At 34.5% G+C, this 20,472-nt stretch overlaps 2 protein-coding genes and 1 long non-coding RNA gene across 10 annotated transcripts in view; 2 read left to right on the top strand and 1 right to left on the bottom strand.

Annotated features, from left to right (window-relative positions):
- Positions 1-1,684: 1,684 nt before the first annotated feature.
- Rrp45 (exosome complex component Rrp45) lies at positions 1,685-14,114 on the bottom strand. Its single transcript, XM_087347859.1, has 9 exons — positions 13,928-14,114; positions 12,106-12,200; positions 10,613-10,835; positions 9,646-9,866; positions 8,769-8,990; positions 7,244-7,431; positions 4,426-4,566; positions 3,491-3,655; positions 1,685-2,001 (listed from the first exon to the last, which is right to left on the bottom strand). Exons 1-9 carry the CDS (start codon positions 13,991-13,993, stop codon positions 1,853-1,855), a joined length of 1,470 nt encoding a protein of 489 aa, XP_087203985.1. The 5' UTR covers positions 13,994-14,114; the 3' UTR covers positions 1,685-1,852.
- LOC147873968 (uncharacterized) lies at positions 3,655-13,873 on the top strand. Its single transcript, XR_015534925.1, has 3 exons — positions 3,655-4,157; positions 5,868-5,989; positions 10,624-13,873. It is a non-coding gene; the product is annotated as an uncharacterized LOC147873968 (long non-coding RNA).
- Positions 14,115-14,171: 57 nt separating the features above from the next.
- Positions 14,172-20,472, top strand: part of Spt20 (transcription factor Spt20 homolog) — a 46,717-nt gene continuing 40,416 nt past the window's right edge. For 4 of the 8 annotated variants that reach the window (XR_002544115.2, XR_002544114.2, XR_015534924.1 and 1 more), the window contains exons 1-4: positions 14,173-14,555; positions 15,172-15,289; positions 16,010-16,153; positions 17,646-17,775. Coding sequence is in view for 5 of the 8 variants with exons in the window: in XM_022070559.2 (XP_021926251.1) it covers positions 15,254-15,289; positions 16,010-16,153; positions 17,646-17,775 (310 nt within the window). In the remaining 3 variants the exon portion in view is untranslated. Of the gene's footprint in view, positions 14,564-15,171; positions 15,290-16,009; positions 16,154-17,645; positions 17,776-20,472 lie in introns of all 8 variants that reach the window. The other 4 variants (XM_022070536.2, XM_022070569.2, XM_022070552.2 and 1 more) reach the window with 4 other exon arrangements.

The following is a 20,472-nucleotide window of genomic DNA, read 5'->3' as shown; positions in this document are numbered from 1 at the left end:
GTTGGGGGAGGGGGTGATGCCACTTGTGTTGTTTTGATGGGTAATGTTTGATATTTACTGTGTTGTGAAGATAGAACCATTTTCATTATATGCATTTTGAGTGAGAATTTTGCTTGCTTAGCATTTTAGCTCATTTCCAATTACTGAATTCCTGATAATTTAGTGGATGTCTTACAGAGCTGCAATTACAACAAATAAGTGTTAGGACATTCTTGGGGTAGATGAAGTCCCATGCATCTTATACATCATGATATGCACAGTAATTTGCATAATGTTTGACTACTGACAGCAGCAACATTGAATTTACAATCTTGGCAGTTGATATTCTTTCACAGTAAAAGAACTGTAGCATGATTTGATAAGGTGCACATGATCCTTTTATTATCTTTAACATTGTCTAGCTGTATCCAAGTATGCAGAAGATGAAAATGGTTATTTGTTTTTCCTTCATATGGATGAGATTTTATTCATTCAGTGAAGATTGATTTGAAACCGCTGTCCTCTAGCAATCTGAAGCCAAAGCCCATCTAAACACTATATAAAAAGTGCAGTTTATAACTTAAAATGCAATGCTTATCTATTTTAAAAACAGTTAGTTAATGCTGTTTAAAGAAATTGTCAGTGTTTGGTCCCATGTCACCCCTAATAAGGGCTTCTATGTTAGAACTGTACAAATATTCCTATGGTATTCATTATTTCAATACTGTTATTATTTATTCTATATTTCTACTTTTATTTCATTTCCTTATTTTTATCTTATCATATCTTCATTTCACATGTTGTATTTCCTATCTACTTCCATGGTTCTGTCTTTTGTTTTCCCTGGGAAAATCTGTTATTTTGGTAGGAAATAAACTCAGAGGTATAATTGGGAATATTAATTATATGGATCTTCACATTAGCAAGTTGGCAAGACTGTACATTACCTTTATTCTTACATTGCCAGTGCAGTTATTTTAGTTCTTTGAAGGTACCTGCATCTATTAATTTCCTGTCTGACAGCTGACCATTAAGGTAAGAGTTTATTTGTGTTACTGTATGATTTTGAGGTTAAAATTTAAATACAAGTAGTGTATGACATGAAAATTACTTTTACACAAATTCAGAAATAACCTAAAAAATCTATAATTTTTTCAAGGTATTACATTATTCATTGAAGTAATATTAATTTTATTGTTTCTGAAAGCCAGATGTTTGTTTTTCCAATTTGTTTCTTGTTTCTCCCATGATACCAAATTTCTGGAAATTTTACATCACTAGTCCTTGTGTAAGTTGTCACTGTGCTTAAGCACCATGACATGAAGATATATGGGAGAGTGAAGGTAAAGTTCCACACATTCTATATTAGATGCAGTTGAATGATCTTCATGCTATTGCTCATTTATCTGTCCAAGCAAAGGACCTCACCCTTAATATTAATTAAACAGGATATTACGAAGTGGGCCTCAGACCAAGTCATAAGTGGCAAAAAAGATGAAAATTCTTACTTTTGCCAGAAATAAACCCCAGCCATTTAACACCTTTACTGACTATTATACTAGTTATTTTCATGGCTATTCACTGAGCCATGGACAGTTACATTACATCATTATCCCCAATTCTAATTGGTGGAAATTTTTTTAGGCATTTTTAAATTTATTTGCCCATTATTATTCAGCCCTCCATTACCCAAAACAATTGTAAGTTTACTATAAAAATGGTTTTATTATTACATTAAAAAATAAAAACATTCCACAGATGACTGTCATATTGTACAAGACATGAAATGTTTTACTTACATTACATTTCTAAGCAATTTTGCATAAAATTAATAAATGAGACAAAAAAATAATTTCATAATACAAATACACTTTCACCATTGTTTCACTGGGTACCAATTTCTAACAGTTTTCTTTGATTTTCTCTTTGATGTCCCACTGCCTTCAGTACTGTTTCTACCCAGGTTCACATCTGCTGCATTCAACATCACTGTTTCTTCTTCTTCACTGTCTCCACTCAGTTCTAAGCAAAACAAATTGGAATACCATATTACAATGGATCAAAATTCACAACATTAATTTATATGAAGTAGTTTGGAAAATGTAATTTATACTCTGTGGAAAATGCAGCGTTTGGAAACATTACTTTATGTGACACAATAGTATTTTAAATAAGTCCAAAGGGTTCTGAAAATGGTATGTAGACACTTCTTTCTCCTTACCTTAATTTGATAACTGAGACAGATTCAGTCTCCAAAAAGTTGTGGGTTTTAACAAATAACCAAGATGATGAGTAATGTCTAAAGCAAGTCAAGTTGATAGTATTTTAAATGTAACACAAATCTCATAATCAACAGTACAGTGTATAAATCATGCATTGTGGTTAGTGGCCAGTCTCTGCAATGCAACCATTTTATTTATTTGTGGCTCTAATGACTTTCAGTACCTTGGATTGTTTTTTAGTCAAATTACATGATAACTAATGAACTGGAAAGGATACAGAATGAAGTAGTTATAGCCTAATTTAAGGACTATCCCAGCATGTGACTGGAAGGACTGAGGAAATACATGAAAAATCTCACTCAAGACAGCCTGTCTTGGCTGAGATTTGAACCTGAGACATTCAGTATAATGCATCAAGAATGAAGACTTCTTTTGGTTATCAATATAGAGACAGTACAACTACAGAATTTTACACTATATAGTTATGGTTGATCATAATTCACTGCTGTCTTTTACTTATTCTATAAAAAATGTAAATAACACAATAAGGATTATCAACATTCCCTACACAACAGTTACTTGACATATAAAGTAATGACAATTGAATAATTTTTAAATTACATTTGCAGGACATAAGTTGCAGATTAATAAAATGTATATTAATTTAAAATATTCTATATGTTCGTCTGAATAACACTGTACTGAGATTTGTTTGTGTTTAGGCTGTATAAAGAGTCATTTGTTAAGGGAACCTGCTAAATTCTGAATAAAATAACACCATGCAACTTAATCCTTCATGAGAAGCTCACTCAGAGAGTTATGAAAATTCCAGCATTTTATGGACTTGCGGTTCATTGTGATATTCACAGCAGACGGACACTTGTCCTTATACTGAGTCAGATGAATCTAGTCCACACACATGTGAAGATCCGTTTTAATATTACCCTTCCATTTACACATATCAGTGTGATTCCAAAATGGTTTCTTCCCGTTACATTTTTAAACTAATTTCAATTAATTTCTATTAAAACCAGATAGTGATTTTATTTTGAATTTAAAATCAAAATCATAGGAAGAACTGACCATCTTGAAAGTCTTTATTGTGGCACTGGGTCACTAAATACAAACTTGGGGCTCTGGTCACCCTATTATAAGAACTCAGGTAGACTGCTTATGAGTAATGTTCTCACTTTGTTTTATAATACCTTCCACATGCCATGCAGCAAAGAGGGAACTTCAAAAAAATGTGCTCGTAACTAAAACTATTAAGTCAAAGCGTTGGTACATACCAATGCTGTCAACTAGCTTGCTCCTATCAAATTTGATTTCCTTTATTACTTCCACATCTGATGAGCTTGACATGTTTTCATCAGAATCTTCTGCACTTTCTTGTTCTTGATCCTCTGTAACTATCTTAACATCATCATCCTCTGTGTTTATCCACTTGTCTGGACCTGCAGTGATTTTACCAAGACTCCATTTTAGGGTTAGAATAACCAAAAACAATTCTTATATTATTACTAACATATATAAATAATTTACTCTGTTGTATTCTATGGTAACTAAGGCATGGTTTTTCTTTAGGAAGTAAAATAGTGACAAATATAAGTGTTAAAGAATATATTTTATTTTATTTGACCTATTCTTCAGTGCCTGTTGAGCATCTGCGGGTCCCAACTTTCGTTGGCTTTGATCTATAGACAGTTGGTATGACTCCTTCGATGACTGATCAGCCCGTCGCAAGGCCAGCACAACTCAGAAAGACGCAGACAAACATCCATGCCTTGAGTGGGATTCGAACCCACAGTCCTATTGACCAAGTGGCACAAGGCCCACACCCCAGACTGTGCAGCCACTGTGATGGCATGTTAATGAATACATTATTGAAATAATAAATGCAGGAAAATGTAACAATATTGAAGGACATATTCTAGGAATTGGAAAAGTATAAGAAAGGTAAAATATGCTTATTTAAAAGTTATTACATGCCCAAATTAGCATATGGGAATAGACCAAGGCAGAAGTTATAAATCTTTTCCTCATCTTTGATGTAACATGGCGAACAGTTCCTGTGTCATGGAAATGGTTCACCAGACACAATATTTTCAAGTTGCTTGGCACAGGAATCTAAAAATGTGTCCTTAAACTCATTCTGGTAAGTTAAGTAAACATGAGAGATTGAGATGTCGGCAATGAACACTCATTGCATTTGTGAAAAAGATACCTCCTTCTCCTACTCTGACTCCAGCTGGTATCAATTTCTCCTTCAGCTGCTTATGTTTTGGAAGGAGTTCCGCTGAACCTCTACCAAGAGGAATTACAGACACTTCATCTTCTTCACTGTCTTCAGTCATATCATGAACATCTGCAAAACAGATACTTAGAGTTAATGTGAATATGTGTGAAAGGAAATGGACTTAGTTGGATTTGAGGTTCTTATGGCAGCAAGTATGAAAATGGTTGTCTTCTGGGTCGGATGTAGAAATGAGTAATATATTGATGATTTTATAATTGATACTCAAAAGCCACATCACAGCCAGTTACCAGATATCTAAATAAATGGTTACTTTATTACATTCACATGGTGAATATTATAATTCAGTTGTGGTAACTTTTTACTTAACTGCCATGTAGCTGTTTTTAATTGGAGTCACTGTTATATTTTTCATTGACATTATTTCAGTCATGAGAACTTGAAACTTAATTGCTGTACAGGCATTTGTTATTGGAGGTGCTGTTAAATTTGGTAGCTGCAGTAGGTAGCCAAGCTGCCAGTAACTGATCATTTGCTCATGTTATTTGTAACAGTGGTACCTGCTATAACTGGCACAATGATGAAAAGGAAATGGAAGCCATTTTGTTATCCCTCATTTCTTTTCGTTCCTGATTAATTTGTATACTTGAATTTTCTGAGAACACTGACGTAACTTTTATGTTTAAACATAAATAATTTTCCTATGAACGTTTGAAACTTAACTTCTGTATGTGCTGTTTCCACATGGTTAACAATATTCAATTCGACAAATTGTGTTGATCTATTTTAGTAACCTAATTTATTTTAATTCTGACTATAGTTTATTAGACGATGGAAAATATCCCAAAAACTCTTTACTTCAACAACACACCATCGTCACAAACTTTTAGAACTGAGTTATAGTTTCTACGTTAACTGAAGTAAATTAATGTGGGAATTATTAAATAATAAATAAACTATGAAAATTAAGAATGGATATGGAACTATATAAATACATTATTTACTTGCTATTATTTACCTCATCATCCTACGTGACAGACACCATAAATGTTTTTGCCATAAATAATAAATAATTCTTATTTTCACATTCATAAGACTGTACAGGTAACCTAATGGTACTAGTGATCATGGTCACTGTTTAAAGTAACTATTACCTACATTTAACATTCACTGGAACAGTAGTTATTAAATAAATCACTCAGTATCTTGTTACTAGATGGATGCACCATTTTTCAGTTCCAGAGAACCCACATGGAACATTCAATTTCTACACCTGCCTGCTTTTTTTATTCTGTCATCCACCACTATAGCAAGGGCCACAGTTTACTTCTTATTCTAGCAATGGCTTGGCTCATGGGCAATTGTGACATGGGCATCAGCTGCCAGAGTCATGAGATTAACTGCTCCTTTAGTGTGTTCACAGATGTATTGGCGTTCAGGGACTCGAACCGCAGCTGATTACGGACAAATGATGGCATCAGTGAGAGAATGGTGTGACTCAGGTGGTGGGCAGACAAGGTAGAATGAAATTAAGGTGATGGATATATATTTGCTTATGCTTTGGTGTAAAGATCAAACAGCATGTACACAATAATAAGACTGGTTTTATTCTGGTGGTTTAAATGTGACATACTCAGGACTATATATTACTATCTGATGGGTAGATACAATATAACTGGCAGGTAGATCATTAAAGCACTAATTGCATTCAACTGAGTCACTGGGAAACTGACAGTTATTCAGCTAATCAATAAATTATCTACCTTCTGTGTAACCCAAAGATTAATTACCATGGTTACAAGAACCCACCTGTGGTCACATTAATCCAGTTGACACCCTCCCATGCTGTGTCATTAAGATCTATTTTAATATATTTCCTCAGTCTTAAGACACACTTTTTTACATTTTAAAATTTCTGAAAATAGGGTGTCTTACATTTGATGGTATCTAAGAACTGATAAAACATGCCCTGAACATCCCATCATCCCCAATTTGGCACCCATAATCCGCCATCATTCTTAATATTTTCAGATATGTATCTAACTAGCTTTGTAATATAAAAGTACCAGCAGTGTTCTGACCCATCTTGCCCCATAAGGTAGTTCTGCCATCATTGCACCTCTCATCTAACACTTATAACTCAGAATTTATAATAACAGAAGATGTCATAGAGCTCTGAACTATAGTTTCCCTGATTGGAAACTGAGGGATCGGGTGTAATGTTTTCTGATGACTGATAGAAGATGGCAGTCTTCTTGACCATAGTGTCACCATCATCATCATCCTGATGATGGACATAGCAAAGACCTCTGAAACGTTGGTAAACTTCTACCAGACTACATGACACTACAACCCAGACAACAGTGACCTTGACTTACCACTATGAAAATCTGAAATCATACTGAAAGACCTGTTACCACAAAATTTTGGGACCTTATATTAAATAGTTATAATTTTGCTTGAAAATCAGAATTTTGCACGACTGATATGTTGGTATCATTAATGTTAAGAAATTAAAAATACAAAAGGCTCTTTTAAACTGATGTTCATTATGAAATCTATTCATTGGCTCAAAATACAATGGGGTGTAGGAACTATCATCCATTCAATGCTATATGATCTATGTAGTTAAGAAAGTGTTAAATGAAAGAAAAATGAAACATTGGGATTCTACATACCACAAACATGCTACACATAAAAAGAATAGACAGAAGTCATTGTTAAATATACTTCATGCATATTACTACTGACCAGCTCATCATACAAACAGTTCACTACATTACATTACCTTGCGTGCTCTCCATCTGAACTCCTTTTTCATCATAGATGATGCGCTTGTTACTCTTTTGAACTAAATTTGAAGCCTCTTCTCTCAGCCTAGAAGTATTCAACTGCAAACTAAGTTGCTTGCGGGATAATGCCAAGACTTCACTGTCTCGAATGCACTCTGCAAAATCCACAGATTTCCCAACAGCTCTGTATATCAGAAACAGAGAAAACCATCAGTATATGATAACGCAGCTCAACACATTGAATTCACATCTGTAATATGAAAATAACATAATTACTGGAATTTTTCTTTGCTAGTTTGCTTCTTAGTTAACTCATTTATTCAATAACGAGTGAGACCAAAATTTGAATAAATTTTTGTACCACTTCTTTTTAGCTGAAAATTTATTATGTAGAAGCTGCTAGAACAGTTTTTGAGCTTCTATACTGTGTGAAGAAAGGTGTCTCTCTGGCTGGGTCACTGCACCATATAGTCTCAGCTAAAGGGCACAACAGATCAGTTCAAATCACCTCATCATCAATCATAATCACCACCAATAATAATCAAAATTATGATGATAATAAAATTACCATAATAATAATCACAACAATAATCATCATCATCACTCAAAAAATATTTGGCCAATATCCTGGGCGAACACGACATTAGGAAACTTCAGAAAACTGCCATTCTAGGAACATCATACATTATTCGAAAGACGCTCATGTAAAATATATAATGCCTCGCGCAAAATCTGATTAATGCATGTAACGTATTAAAAAACAAAATGTATTTCAGAAATAGCTGCTGCACTATGACCTCAGGGGCAAAGTTTGTCTCAGGTACATAGAAGTAAATACTCTATAAAATGGTAAATAGATAGAATAATAATAACAATAACAACAACCATAATGATTATGGTGGTGATGATTATAATAATAACAATAATAATATTCATGCAACATTTCTTTTTGTCTTCTGCTCGGTTAAAAAATATGACAGACAGAATGACTTGACATCATGGCAACCACAAAATTCAGTCCCACCAAATCATTGCCATTACAAAGACTAATTTTTTAATATATCTGGAACTTACACATCTTTTAGCCATTGACAGATATTCATTCATCAATAAATTTAAAGATACCTTAGTTATAATTGACTGGGCACTCATTAACATACCAAAACATAAAATGGAACAGCATATAATTAGTGTAACTCAGTAGTCAAGAGTCTCATTCATGAGAAAAGGGTACATCTCACGAAGATGAAATTGGTAATTTAGCCACAATCTAATATAATTATGTCATCATACATTAACACTGACATGAAGATTGCTGTCGTCTGGGTTGTTGCGCCGTGTAGTCTGGTAGATGTCCACCATCGTTTCAGAGATCACGCTGCCTCTGTTATCACCGCCCTGATGATGGAGGCAGCATGACCTCTGAAATGTTGGTGGACATCTACCAGACTACACGGTGCAACAACCCAGAAGACAGCAATCTTCAGACTCACCGCTGGGAAAACCTCAAATCTAACACACCTCGTATTAGTATCTTCTTCTAAAGCTGATTTTATCATCTGTACTACTTCAGCAGCTCTTTTAGCTGCTCTGTTGGCACACTGTACGATTATGTCATAGCTTGTCAGTGCACTTCCACCCAAATGAAGACCACATAGTTCCCTATAAGCATTCACTCCAAATACAACCTGTGCTTCTGACACTCTTTCTTCTAAGACTGTAGGATCTGCAACAACGTTCTCGCTGAAAATGTGTAGTGGATCTGTTAGTACAATTTTCAAGGAAATAACAAACTTCCTTCTTAACAACACCTTAATAACAAAACCTTCCATTTTGCAAAGATAATCCTGGATCCTAGCATGATACAGCATAGACATTATTTTATATCGGTGTTCCTGAACTTCTTTATGACATTGTTTAAAAGTGATCCATTTACAGTGTAAACTGTCCTGAATGTACATGTCCAAAAAAGGGCACAAATAAGGAAATATTATTTAAAAAGCCTTATATATGATGAAAATACAGTTCTTGAGTATCATAACATAGTAATTTGCAGTTAACATAAATATTGTGTGATCATCAAGAAATGTAATTTCATCCTCTGTAAGATTTTTAAAACAATTTATTTTATTCCTGTAAAAGCAATACTCTCCTGCTACATGCCATTGAGGAGCTTGGGGGAGAGGCAGTACAGCTCCTACTCATTCTTGACCTTGGAGCTTTTGGTTTGGGGGGGGGGGGGGGGTAATAATCAGTTTCATTACTCAGTTGCATTTTACTCCTGGGGACTAATCATCATATATTTTTTTCTATTCATGGTCACAAAAGTATTTCTCTGTGAATATTTCAGTGAAACTTTTTGTATTATTTGCAAACATAAGAATGACCCCATACTTACCCTTTGTTGAAAATTGCATATGACACACACACAGGATAATGGCGGAGACTTAAAGGTATCGGATCCTTTTCTAGTGGATCATGGATGATGGTCTCTTCTCCTTTTATTGTAACATCTGGGCAGCGGAAATGAGAAAGGGCAGTTAAGGCAGCGGCTGAAGCTGCGTCCACAAGATTGCCCTCATGATTTAACACATTTATATCAACCCGTAGTGCCCACACCTGTATTATTAATGCAATTTCTGTAAGTCTTCAAATAAAAATTTAAATGAATTAAAACTTCTATATAAAACATGTTCTGGATTGTTGGGTTTTTGGACTTTGTCCATTGTCTGATGTTATAAAATTACACAACTGGATCTGCCCTTGTCTTCAGGTATGATGAAGGAGAAGGACAATAAAATATGTTTATAATTTATAAGGAAGTATTTCCCTAGTATACAGCAATATTTAAGCAATTCATATTTTCTGCTGTTATGGAACCTGAACATACATTGCTATTACTGCTTCTGCTTTAACAAGGTCAAATGATTCTGATCTGAATGACAGCATATATTTTCAGAGTTTGAATTCTCAATGTGATAATAATTATAATTTTCATTATCATTGCTCTTATAGAACGTCTTCATTGACCATAACACACACTCAGTGAAGCACCCAAACAAATTAATCTCTAAAATCCATGTGATGCTATGTTTGTCACATAATAATAATAATTTGATGTCTAGTTGAACACATTAGTTCAGATAATGTGTGAATAAAAAATTATCTGACAGACAGCACACAAATGTGCACCTAATTTGGGGCATCATACATACATGCACTGATGGTAATTATAAAAAAATATTTGTTAATAGGCAATAAGGAATTCCATAACATAAAAATTAACTTTAATAAGAAGTTAATATTAGATATGATCAGATAGTATTTGTAAATTTAATATAAGATCTGAAATAACTAACACATACCTTTTCTTCAGCCACAATGCATAAAGACTCAAGATCAACACAAGAGGAATCTTTTATACACTTCTCTAGAAGACGATTGAGCTGCACAGCCAACTCTGACTGTCGACCTACTTCAAAATGTGGTGCTCCCATGGGGCTTAGCTCTACGTTCACGAACAGCAGGCCTTCATTAGGACGAGTTGCCTTGGGTTGCTGCACCTCACATGAAACCTGAGCTAATACTCTGGGAAGGTGAATCATTTCATGTAAATTTGTGCCAGTTTTGTGAATACCAAAGCATATAGAGAGATGGGTGTTTTCTATGATGTTACATCATGTAGTCTAGTTCATCACACTGATGATAGAGGCAGCAAGCACGTCTGAAACTTTGGTAAAGTTCTACCAGACTACACAGTGTAACATCGAAGAAGATAGTCATCTTCAAACTCACTGTCATTAGAACTTTAAATCTAACTAAAGTGACCCATGAGATTTAGTTCAGATCATGGGGCATGTCTTCAGTTTTTATATGGCTAGCCTGACTAAAACATTCACCGAGAAATTTATCTCTCAGGTGAATACTTTGGACAATACATTCCAGAATTTGTAGAAGCTTTTGAGTAAAGCTGGATTTAAAGTAAAGTGAATTAAACTTGCATCCAGCGTTCACTAGCAATTATATATGCTAAGTTTTATAGCAGATTTATTTTCTCATGAAGTCTGCGTGAAAACCAGTCAGAAGAATTTTATGTAACAGGGTGGGGAGTGTGGGGTGGACCAACTATTCATGTGCTTCTCAGATGATTTCAGTTGGGTCACTTGGTACACAGCTGAACTCATGTTGCCAAGTATATTTTACAGGCAAGTGAGGTGGTTCGGGCCAGGCCCGCAGTGACTAAATAGTAAAACATGACAACACTGAACTGTTGACAATACAAATATCTTATTCTTCTGCAACTGAAGGCTACCCCAGCCCCAATATTGTGACTGTATGTCCCAGTGACAGTCAAGCTTCATAAGAAAGGGAATAAACTGTAAAAAATCTAAGGACCCAGAACATATGCATAGAAGTTTTGTTAGCCCTTAAATAATGTTATTCTTAAAATAAACCAACTAAATTAAAATGGTTTGACTAACTTTCATATAGAAATACAATACTGAGTTCAACTGAAACTGGTATTACAATTCAAAAGCTAATAGGCATTTTTGAAATAGAAATGAAAATATGACAGTACTTCATAAAAAACAAAAACAATGCTGGTTATTAGTGTAAGGTATATTGTCACCATGTGGTTGTGTTCACTTGTAGAAACATGCCAAATTTGATTTTCCATCATATATATATAAATATATATATAAAGTATCACCGAAACTGTTCAACAATACTGCTAATGGTACAAATGGCAGACGTAATACAGTTTGTGATGTTGCAGATTGTACAAAGTTCATGGTATTGTAAATGGAACATTGGTCTAATTCTATACAGACATCTGATATGAACTATAGTGACTTACTTTGTTTCACCCAAAGAAACCTGACAGCAGCCCCAATCTGTTCCAAAGTAAATCCGTATTTCTCTGCTTTCATCCATTTGACGCCCATCTAAGCGCTTAAGAACATAAATACAAAATTTTTGTCATATCATCTGATTTACTGCTGTTATCAATTACACTGGATATTGTCCAGTAACTATTGCATGCATACATATTTATTAATTTCCATGGATCCATAAGTTAGATGGGACAGGATGTGGAATAGGCCATAATAATTCAACAAACATAAAAAAGAAAAAATTCAAACTATTATATAGATATCATATAAATAAGTCCACCCATTACATGAAGTAGATAAATTACCATCAATTATACCAACCATTTATAGTATATAAAGACAAAAAAAACCTTATGAATATTCTGAGTTACTTGTAAACATTAGAAATTCATCAATAGATCAAGAGTAAAAGAGTGTAATTAAGTATCTTTTTAATGCTACTTATATTGTGTCTTTTTATTTAAAAGACTTGTGAGACTAGATGGTAGACTGTTGAAAATTTTTATGCCAGCATAATAAGAACACTTTTTCAAAACATGAGATGTTTGCAACTGGTCTATGAAGCTGATATCATTCCTTGTGTTGAAACTGTGTGCCTGTGGTATACTTAATATCTATACAACTCTGGAGCTGGCATTTCTTCAGTCTTCATTTAGTTCATGTAATTAAATTCATAAGAAATTTATTTGTGCCAACAACAAGAATCTTGGCCCTTCCCCCCGCCCCACTGTCTGAAAACAAATAATGTAATAATCTGTCAGTACAATGAGAAGCAATCATTGTCAGTATAATGAACAGTCCTCTTGATGACAGAAAACAAATCAACTCATTAAATGATAGTATGAAATGTGCCTCAGACAATTAAAAATGCTGAACATAACTGAGTTGTATCTTCAAATATATGTACTTTAAAAGAGTGGTATTCAACCTGGGCTACACATACCTCCAGGGGTACTTGAAATTTAAAAATATATATATTGTTTTATGATAAACACTGAATAATCAGTAATGTAATTTATTTAATTTATTTTAGATGTAGATTATATAGTACGTATAACTTGAATTATACACCAACAACTTTGGGGGTACAAAGTTGAAGAGAAATTATATCTGGGGGTACGCAAACAAAAAAGGCTGAATACCACTGCTTTAGAACACACAGAAACTAAAATTGAAAGGGGAAAAAACTTTTGTTGTTGGAACAATATAATTCCATTTCATATAGTTTGCTAATAATGACTTCTGGACTAGCAAGGAATGGTTTTGGAATATATGAAGTTTGTTTATGGATTTCATTAATTACAGTGCTTACAACAAGTAATGAAGTAAAACTGCATTTAGTGGGATTTAAGGTTTTCATGGCAGTGGGTCCGAAGATGGCTGTCTTCTGAGTTGTAGTGCTGTGTAGTCTGGTAGAAGTTTACCAACATTTCAGAGGCATATGCTGCCTTCATATTCAGGGCAATGAGTCATTGTGATGAGTAAACTTGTACCAGACTACAACCCTGAAGACAACCATCATCTTAAATCCGCATTTGTTCTCTACTAGTTCCAGGAGTACAGTATGGATTTAATATACTGACCTCAATATAAGGGCTCTTTTTAGTAACCACATTCAGAGTTATACAAAGAATTTCTTTAAGTACTAATTACTTTCTGGTAATTACATACTACAACGCTGTGACTCTTTATGGTCATCATTAAAGTTTTAAATAATGTAAAAACTGCAAAGATACTCAACAGTTACTGTAATTTACATAACCTAAAAGACAAAACTAACCTTACCTTTCCTCCACCTATAGCGCGCAGAACAAATGATTTTTCGCAGTTTGATAAGACAGCCTCTTTCATGTTGAAAATGAATTCCTTGTAATTTGTAAGTGACTTAGATTTTTGTTAAATTTGCTTTCTAAAGCTAACAACACATGAGTTTCAAACATCAAAGTAGTTTGATTTTCTCTCAAGAGATGGTGTAAACATGCAGAGCTGTAAGTAAATGGCAAAGTCTAATCGCATACACTTACCGGCAGGAATCGGTAGTATCGGCCCAGTATGTTTGTAAACTGGGTATTCGTCGGATAATTTTCACGTGTAACATAGGTTTTCAAGGGTATTAATTTTTAATGTTTCGCATTAACAGTTCATTAAATGTACTCCACCATATTTTAAAATATACTAGACTTGTTATAATTTGTACCCGAAGACTAGGGTTAGAATCCGTGCATTCTTTGCGGGCAGCTGATGGCCGTCTTTAGGACGTCCAGAGCAGACAACCGTAAGGTGGGACATGTAAAATTGCAAACCTGTCGGTGCTTTTGTTGTGTATTTTATGTTGAGAAGAATCATAACAGCCGTTAATTTGAAACCTTTTCACCTCAGATCATCACTTTATACAGCGCACAGCAAAGGAATGGTGAGGAGGTATTTATCTTAACAAGCAATGTCAGAGGAGGAGGATCACCCACTTGTCAGATTGCTTGAAATGTGATAAATGCTTATTTTGTTTAGATTTGAAAGTAGTGAACACTGATTATCCGCCCGTTAAGCTTATAAAAGCTACAGATTTTGTTCTGTTTAGTGTGAAGTGCATGCTATTTGAACAGAACTGCTATGGGGTAGTAGTGTGACACATATCATACCACTTTCAGCATTTTTGTTGTTAAATTGCTGCAGAAACACAATGCAGATTTATATAGAAAGGGCAGAATATTTTGGGTTTAGACCTGAACCGCCTCTTCACTATCTACATTGTTTAATTCATGAAATGTTACTTGTAACCTTCGCTTCTGTTTTTTTTATATTAATGTGTTATGTTAATATTCGTGCTTATGGTTTTACAGTGTTGATGGCTAAGTGTTTTGGTGTTCTTTTGAAATGTCTGCCATTTGACCTAATTGCCTAAATAAGAATTGCCTTGTTATAGTAAGACACCATGTTTGAGATACATTTGAAGAAATGCTTTCATTTCCCTTAGGCTTCAGTATATGGAAATGTGGATTTATTCCAATAAACAAAAAAATTTCTTCTAGGGTCTTATTGGTCCCATTTCGGTTGTGAATATCGAAATCTCCTCTCTGGTTAGCTGAATGGTGATATCTAGAGACGACAACGATGCAAAGCCTGAAGGCTGCATGTGAGGAAGCTGAAGTAAGTATCCAACCATGTACAGCTTAAAAGTAAGAAAACCTTTTTCTATAACTACTTTTTAAAACTTAAAAACTTATTTCAGTGTTTGACGAACATGGATTTGTCAGTCAGAAAAGTGGCCATGGCCTGTTATTATCTTTATTCACAAAATATATGTGCCCATAATTTTAAGTGTTTTAGTGGAATAACTTGCAGTGTATGTGTTTTTAATTCGGTTTTTATTTTTAGTTATCAAACGTTACATACTATCATAACCTTTTTTGGGCTTGTCAGTTCATACTTTGTTGTAGTTACTAGTCCCACCTTATTCAACTTTTTACTATAATGTTAAAAGATATATTTTTAAATTTATAAAAACTGTAATACTTTTAATGAGATTGATTGCAGAATACAGTTGTATATTGTATCAGCTGCTTTATTAGAGAATAGTAATAAGACACTGATAAAATAAACTGTTCTGTATAAACTAATGTAGACTTTTAGTAAAAATTATTAAAACAGAGGTTTTTGTATTGATTGCAGTTTTGAATCAGCTTTACTATAAAGTGACCATGAATACCTGTCTCTGAATTTGGATTTTATTTATGAGCCATTGTGATTTTCCTAATCTGACTACTCACAGTTCTGTAAAGATGTATCACAGGTTTAGTATGAGGGTACATTTTGTATAGCTTCACTAATTACTGATTCAATGAATAACAGTTATTTTTCTGTCTCCAGCACATATTGCACATAGCAAAGAAGTGCCCTCAGTCTGTGCCTCAGTACCAAGAGAAGAATGGCAAGGAATTTTTCTCAATTCACCAGAAACTGAGAGAACTTTATGAGGAGGAATGTTCCAGAGACTCACATCAACCTGATAAGGTAAATGTAATCAAATTACTTTCACAAGAACTTAACAATTTACTGTGTGCATGTAGCACACATGGATGGGACGAGAGGTGTGCACCGGGTATTGGTTGGGAAGCCTGAGGGGAAGAGACCGCTGGGGAGACCTGGACCTAGATGGTAGGATAATCTCAGTTGGGATCTATGGGAGATAGGAGTTGAAGGAGACTGGATTTTATTGGCCCAGGACAGGGTCCGTTGGATGGCTTTGGTTAATTCGGTGATGAAGCTTCGGGTTCGGTAAGCCATCTAGTTAGTTAACTAATTAGTTAACATGTTAATTCACACATAAATTACAATAACAGTTCATTTACATCCAAGTAGCTGCTATTTATCCCAATAATAGATGCCATTATTGAATATCATAGTCAAGTGGTTGGTATTCCTACTTTGTGTTTGAGAGATTTTGGTTTCAAATCTCGTCCCAGTGACTAGCTATCCTGAGTGAGGTTTTCTGTGTTTTTCCTCAGTCCTTACAGGCAAATGTCAGAGCAGAACCTTAAATTAGACTGTTACCATTTCCTTTCACATTCTACAATTAATTATTCACTATCATCCTCTCATTCAAGGCTATGTAGTCTGGAATGCTGATGGCATCATGAAATAAACTATAAATAGTAATATAAATAAATAGACTCATCAGGATTTGAGGTTTTTGCATTGGTGAGTTTGAATATGGCTGTCTACTGGGTTGTAGTGGCATCATCACCCTGATGATGGAGGCAGCAAAGACCTCAGTAATGCTGGTAAATTTGTACCAGACTGCATGGCACTACAACCCAGAAGACAGCCATCTTCAAACAATAGACACCATTATTTATTTATAAGGGTACAAATTTTACTTTTAGAACATTTTATGTTGGTCTTCTGGGTAGTAATGATGTGCTGACTTGTAAGATTTGACTTGTAGATAGATGCTGACATTTTAGAGGACTAGTGTGAAATGAAGAAAATCATTAAAAATCTCAGAATAGCTGATTTATAGGACAGGTTTTTAATCTCAGACCTGACTATGAAATAGTGTCAAACCCTATGACTGATTACTGGTTACTGATGATCTCCTGAAGTTTTGGTAACCTTCATATGAGTATACTGTAAATCTTATCTCTAAAATTATTTTGAAAAAGGATACAATATATTGGAGCAGCTAAAGTACAGAAGTATTGAAATTGGCAAATGTTATTAATATGAAAATATTAAAAAGAAGAAATGTTGCCATAAATGTATAATTTCAGACATCACTCATATATAAGTTCATGTCATTAAGTAATACTTCTTCCTGAAATCTAATTACTGGGGTGTCCGTTGGTAAGAAAAAGTTAACATATTCTGCTGTTGATAATGGCCTATAAATGATTCAGGTTCAGTGGTCAGTTTCTGGCAACAGAAAGCATTCACGTTATCTTTACAGATGACCTTGTAATTAAAATTTGTGTTCTTAAACTTGCTTGATTTGTCTATGTTTCAGCATCTTAAATCCTGCTCACATCTCCTGGACAAACTTGTGAAACGCGAGCATCTACATACTCTGATAGTAAACCTGTATCCCGGAAACAAAGGTTACTCGATTGGTATACGTATCCACAGTAAATCAGGAGGTAAGTAGGATTAGGCTATATGTAGAGTTGGGTGTGACTTTATGCACCAGATGTCTCTGCTAACCTTATGTCAAAATTCAGAACATGTTAATTTTATAGAAAATAGGTATGGGTCACACATTGTGAGAGAGAGAGAGGGGGGGGGAGATTTTTTCCTCTAGCCTCTGCATTCAGACTGGCTCTGGGGCCCACCCAGCCTCCTATCCAATGGGTAACGAGGTCATTTACCAGGGGTAAAGTGTGACTGGGGTGTGATACTGACCACTTACCCCCGTCTAGTGTCGAGGTCAAGAAAGTGTAGGAGCTGTACCTCCACTCCCCCCAAACGACCTACATGGCATGTAGCAGGAAGGTTTTACTTTATATATATATATATATAATTAACAGTTAATATCTGACAGGTTCACTAATTCAATAATGTGTCTGGTTTGTATTTGTGAGATGCCCCATTGGAATCTTGGCTGGGAAGCTAACTGTAACTGCTTTGCCTTCAACCCTTTAAAGTTTCCCAAATGTGATCATCTTCTTACATCATTCAGTGCTAAATAATTGCCGCAGTTGATACAGTATCATTAAATAATCTACTGTCAATCTGGTATAATTAATGTTTACCTTCTTCTCTTTGCCTCATTATTGAAGCTGCATTTACACCTATAATATTTGTGTTTTGTCTTTAGTAGAAATGTAAAACACCAACATAAACTTTGGTTTTAGTTATTTTGTACCACCATTCCTCATCATTTCATATGTCATGCTTTCTTAAGGAAACTTACTTCAACAAGAATTTTGAGGTTAAATCATGCCATACTTTGTAACTCTACTGATTGTCAATTTAGTGTTTGTCCTTTACATATTATTCAGTTGTTTTTTGGCGTAAATACGTCTATAAGGAAGGGTCATTCGGCAAAAATGTATTACGAAAAAGGGAAACGAAAAAGTGTAACTACATTGTTATGTTACCTGGGAAACGTCAAACTTCATTGTTATGTTACCTGGGAAACGAAAAAGTGTAACTTCATTGTTATGTTACCTAGGAAACGTCATCTGTTTATCAATAAATAAACAACAATGGTTACCTAGGAAACTTCATCTGTTTATCAACAAATCGACAATAATGGTTACCTAAGGAACATCTATTTACTTGGCATTTTTGTTACCTAGGAAACGTCATCTGTTTACTCGGCATTGTTGTTACCTATAAAACATTTCATTACATTACCTTACCTTACATTACATTACCTTACCGTACATAACCTTACCTGGTGGTGCTCAAATTTATAACTTGTGTTGGGCAAGGCCGTGGTCTAGGCATTACAGAGTTTTCCTCCTGGGGCTTCCCCGGTTTCTCCGTGGCATCCCAACAATTACTCCACTCACACACAGAAGAAGGCAATGGCAAACCACTTCTGATCATCTCTGCCAAGAATGTATATATGTATGAGCAGGTCCTTGACAACCTGAAGAGGTTGGAAGGATCCTGTTCATAATATATGGACCTGTCGTCAGACAGAACACTACAAATAAATAAACCTTACCTTACCTTACATTACCTTACCTTACCTTACCTTACCTTACCTTACCTTACCTTACCTTACCTTACATTACATTACATTCAGCTACCACAGACATATCTTAAGCATAACTAATTCAAGTTAAATAAGCAATGTCTTAATCAAACTTATCTCAAATGTAAAGCATGTATGAAGGAAATATTTAGAATAACGCCAGTATATAAAATTCCTTTCCATATAGACATATTTACGTCAAATTCTCCAGAACCGTGGTTCCACTGACAACTTTTTCATTGATTTATAACCTATTACACCAGAAAAGTTTTGTTCTTATTGCTCTGATATTATGAATTGAATCTGACTTTTGTTTGCTGTTGAGCCGTGTGACATGACTAATGGTTGTTGACTGTCTCTTGACCAAGGGATTTATGATTGCTATTAATGGACATTATAGTCCAGTGGTTAGCACTGCAACATTATATTCAGAAGGTCCCAGGTTCAAATCTATGTCTAAATATTGGCTATTCTGACTGAGGTTTTGTGTGGATATTAACCCTGTGGTTTAAAATGTTTCTTGATATCTGCTAGGGACAGAGATTTGTCATATGCTTACAGTTACAATAAACTCAATGTAATTTATCATTATACAGGTATTTTGTTTTGTCCAAGATTGGTAAGAATTTTAGAGACTTCTTGAAGAGTGATATAACTGTATTTCCTTCATATTTCTGTGCGTACAGCAGGAATTTATAGTGTGATTAGTTTTATTTCTTAACCCTTTTAACCCCGAAGCCTGTTTGCGAAATCCTGTTGAAAACACCCAGGCCAATTTTTACGTGTTTACAACTTAAAATGTAAAAATTCACTAAGATAAGAATTTTACACACATGCATATGAAAAAAATCACACTTATACACTAAATACTGTAGATTAGGAAAATAAATATCTCATATATCCTAATGTTATAGTTAGCTTACAAAAAAATTTGAAATATTGAAATGTAATATTTACAAAAAAAATTCATTTTCAGGAGGTAATATCATAAATTGTGTTTTGTCTTCCTTCTTTATTACTTATCCTGCAAGAAAGAACATTTCTTTCTGCATAATTTGATATGAGTTTGGTCTGTACTGTTATCTTTTCCTGAACTACAATACTTTTTGTAAAACAATGCACACGGAAATTC

Source organism: Zootermopsis nevadensis, unplaced genomic scaffold (genome assembly GCF_977971745.1).
Source record: "Zootermopsis nevadensis isolate Lab colony 2312 unplaced genomic scaffold, Znev_1.0 Znev_ptg000012l, whole genome shotgun sequence".
In the NCBI taxonomy this organism is placed as follows: Eukaryota; Metazoa; Arthropoda; class Insecta; order Blattodea; family Termopsidae; genus Zootermopsis; species Zootermopsis nevadensis.
The sequence above is the reverse complement of the archived record's forward strand: the minus strand, read 5'-3'. Positions and strand labels throughout refer to the sequence as shown.